Source organism: Lolium rigidum, chromosome 4, assembly GCF_022539505.1.
Source record: "Lolium rigidum isolate FL_2022 chromosome 4, APGP_CSIRO_Lrig_0.1, whole genome shotgun sequence".
Taxonomy (NCBI): domain Eukaryota; kingdom Viridiplantae; phylum Streptophyta; class Magnoliopsida; order Poales; family Poaceae; genus Lolium; species Lolium rigidum.
The window spans coordinates 164,499,820-164,503,050 of NC_061511.1; the positions used below are offsets into that span (position 1 = coordinate 164,499,820).

The 3,231-nt window shown below is 50.7% G+C and overlaps 1 protein-coding gene across 1 annotated transcript; it reads left to right on the top strand.

Annotated features, from left to right (window-relative positions):
- The first annotated feature begins 2,167 nt into the window (after positions 1–2,167).
- On the top strand, positions 2,168–2,530 carry LOC124649378 (cortical cell-delineating protein-like). The gene has a single exon (XM_047189023.1). It carries the CDS (start codon positions 2,168–2,170, stop codon positions 2,528–2,530), a length of 363 nt encoding a protein of 120 aa, XP_047044979.1.
- Positions 2,531–3,231: the final 701 nt, after the last annotated feature.

Consider the following 3,231-nt stretch of genomic DNA (forward strand, 5'->3'; position numbering starts at 1 on the left):
CTCTTGTCCATTTTCTGCAAAAATAATCATGCTATAAAGATACAACAACAAAACAGATACACGAAGCTAAAGTTTATTTGTAAAAACATACTGCTAGTTATTTGAGGCTCTTGTATTTTTTCTTTTTAGAAAAACATACTGCTAGTTATTTGTTTTTCTTCCTTGTGGATATGACCTTGTGACTACTGAATCACTATATGTTGCTACTCCTTGTGGAGTACATGCGCTGATCTAGATAAACTCTTGTTGCATTTCTAAACTGCAAGTTAGTTCCATTCTGAAACTGAAACTCCAGTTAATCAATGTTTAGTTAAAAACTGTTACTGTTGTTTGCTTTCTAGATCATGTGTCGATGTATGAGTGTTCTTGCTCGATTACTGTTACTGTTGTTTGGTCTGAGCCGTGATACTGCCAGTGTTTTCTCAAGGGTTTCACTGACTGCGTGTGAGGTTCGTGTCAGCGCCTGGTCACTCGCTCTGCTGGTTGACTGACTGACTGGGTGGAAAATGTTTGATGCAGGGTGAGGACTTGCTGGTGAGCTGCTACTACATCGACTGCAGCATGAACGCGTACGGGATATCCCCCGCACAGGTCAGCGGATCATGCGCTCAGATACCCTTGTTTTTATCCCCTGCTGCATCTTTGCTGAATATTCAGTTATTTACAAATGCATGCTGTAGCACTCTATTTGTTAAACTCTTGTTGCATTTCTAAACTGCAAGTTAGTTCCATTCTGAAACTGAAACTCCAGTTAATCAATGTTCAGTTAAAAACTGGGAGTATGAAACTGAAACTGAAATGTTAAATTTTGCATACAACTATCATTGCAGATTTTCCTGAATATGGCTAATGTTTTTAGTAAAGGACCAGCAGAAGTTTTACTGCAACATATGCATGACAAGCAGAAACATTAACTAGCATCTGTATTTTTACTATACATTCAAATGTATAATTTGTATAAACATCTCTGTATTTTTGCTGTACATTCAAACGAAACTGAAGTTGAACCCATACATTTAGAAATTCCATTGAAACTGAATTTGAACCTATACATTTGGAAATTCCAATGAAACTGAATTTGAACCTATGCATTTGGGAATTCCAAAGAAATTGAATTTGTACAATGGCACATCTGCAGGTCGGGCTCTCCATGGATGATATGCCAGAATGGGTACCTGCATTGGCTCTCCATTGATGACGGCAACTTGCAGGTCTTCGACGGCCAAGACGGCAAGATCGTGGACTTGAACCAGTCCCCCAACACCGCCGCCTGCCTCCTCGAGCTCCTCGAGCTCCAGCGGCGGAGAGAGGGGACCTCCAGCACCGGCGGACAACATGTTACAGCAGCGGCGGCGAGAGGCGGCTCCAGCAGCTTCGGGTCCATCCTCCTCGAGCTCCATCGCCGGCGAGAGAGGAGCTCCAGCAGCTTCGGGTCCATCCTCCTCGAGCTCCATCGCCGGCGAGAGAGGAGCTCCAGCAGCTTCGGGTCCATCCTCCTCGAGCTCCATCGCCGGCGAGAGGGGAGCTCCAGCAGCGGCGAAGAGAAGCGGCTCCAGGCGCCGGCAGAGCGCGGGAGGCCGCTGTTGGCCCGCGGCGCGAGAGATCGCTGGCGCGGAGGCCGTCCGCCCGCGTGCGCGAGACGCGCGATTCCGGCGGCGGTCGACCGCGAGGGGCGCGATTCCGGCGGCGGTCGACCGCGAGGGGCGCGCGATTCCGGCGGCGGTCGATCGCGAGGGGCGCGTGAGTCTCCGGCCGGAAGCTCTGATCCCGAGCGCGCGAGTCCGCCGGCGCCCGCGAAGTTGCCTGCTTAGATTGGGGATGGGTCGGTGCTGATTTCGAAATACAAAGGGTGGAAATGCAAAAGTTCATTTACACTAGCGCTGCGACATGTAATTCGTGACGGAGGGAGTATTTTATCTCTTATATATGCAAGTAGACTATAAACTAACAAACCATATGCATTCATGGATGCAGGCACATCCAAATCGATGGCGCAAATGAACCAGAGGACTAGACAAACGCCAGCTTGGAAAACCACATGCGCTGCCTTCACGGACTTGTAGAATCTCATCTGCCGAGAATCAAGGCCTCACTACAAATACGACTCTCCATGCAGACTGCGCACCAGAACACTCAAGCGCACACCGCCAGCACAAGAACACACGTAATGGCAATGGCACCGAGAATCCTTCTCCTCCTTGCTTTGGTGGCTGTAGCCAGCGCCACCTACTGCCCTCCGCCACCGGCGCCGGTTCCGGTGCCCCGCCATGGCTCGTGCCCCCAGAACGCGCTCAAGCTGCACGTGTGCGCCAACGTGCTGGGCCTGGTGAAGGCCAAGATCGGCGTGCCCCCCACCGAGCCCTGCTGCTCGCTCCTCGACGGGCTCATCGACCTGGACGCCGCCGTCTGCCTCTGCACCGCCATCAAGGCCAACGTTCTCGGAATCCACCTCAACCTCCCCATCGACCTTAGCCTCATCCTCAACAACTGCGGAAAGATATGCCCGGAAGACTTCCAGTGCATCCACTAGCAAATCAGCTACAAGCAGTAGTGCATGCACTGCTACGTGCAATCAATCGATCGAGAGATTTCATTTGCTTCTGTTCCCTACTTTTATTTGTTTCTTGTATCCGGCGATTTGGCATGTGTGTATGTTCTTTCTTTCACATGATCATACCTGATATTTGAATTATTTGAATCAATAAAGTGGTAATTTTGTGAGACTGGACCTTCGGCACTACGCACGCATCTCACCCCCTCGGGTGGAAGAGAGCAAGACCGCTCATATGGTGGGATCCACAATGTGACACCCGCTAACTGTGGCCACGATCAACCACCATGGAGCAATATGATGCAACTGTTGCCGTCAGAAACCCACCGGCGAGCAGCGACGGGCAACACAGTAGAGCCGGGAGGCTCCCAGGATTGCGGCTGACCCTGGTCCCTCGGGCGACGGCCCGCAATGCCTTCTGGCACACGCGTCCTCGTGCTTACGAGGGCGTGCCACCTGACCTATACCTGGTCAGGAAGGTGATGGATTGCTTCGACTAGTTTTCTGCATGGCAAACACGTAAACATTAAATACGAGCCCCGATCGGCTCTTAAGTTGTTCTGCGGATCGGCTCAAAGAGCCGATTGACCCACGGTTCATGTTAGATTTATAAGGACGTGGGGGTCATGCTTTATCAATATCAAGCTAAGCTAATCTACGATAGTCTAGGGTTTTCACCG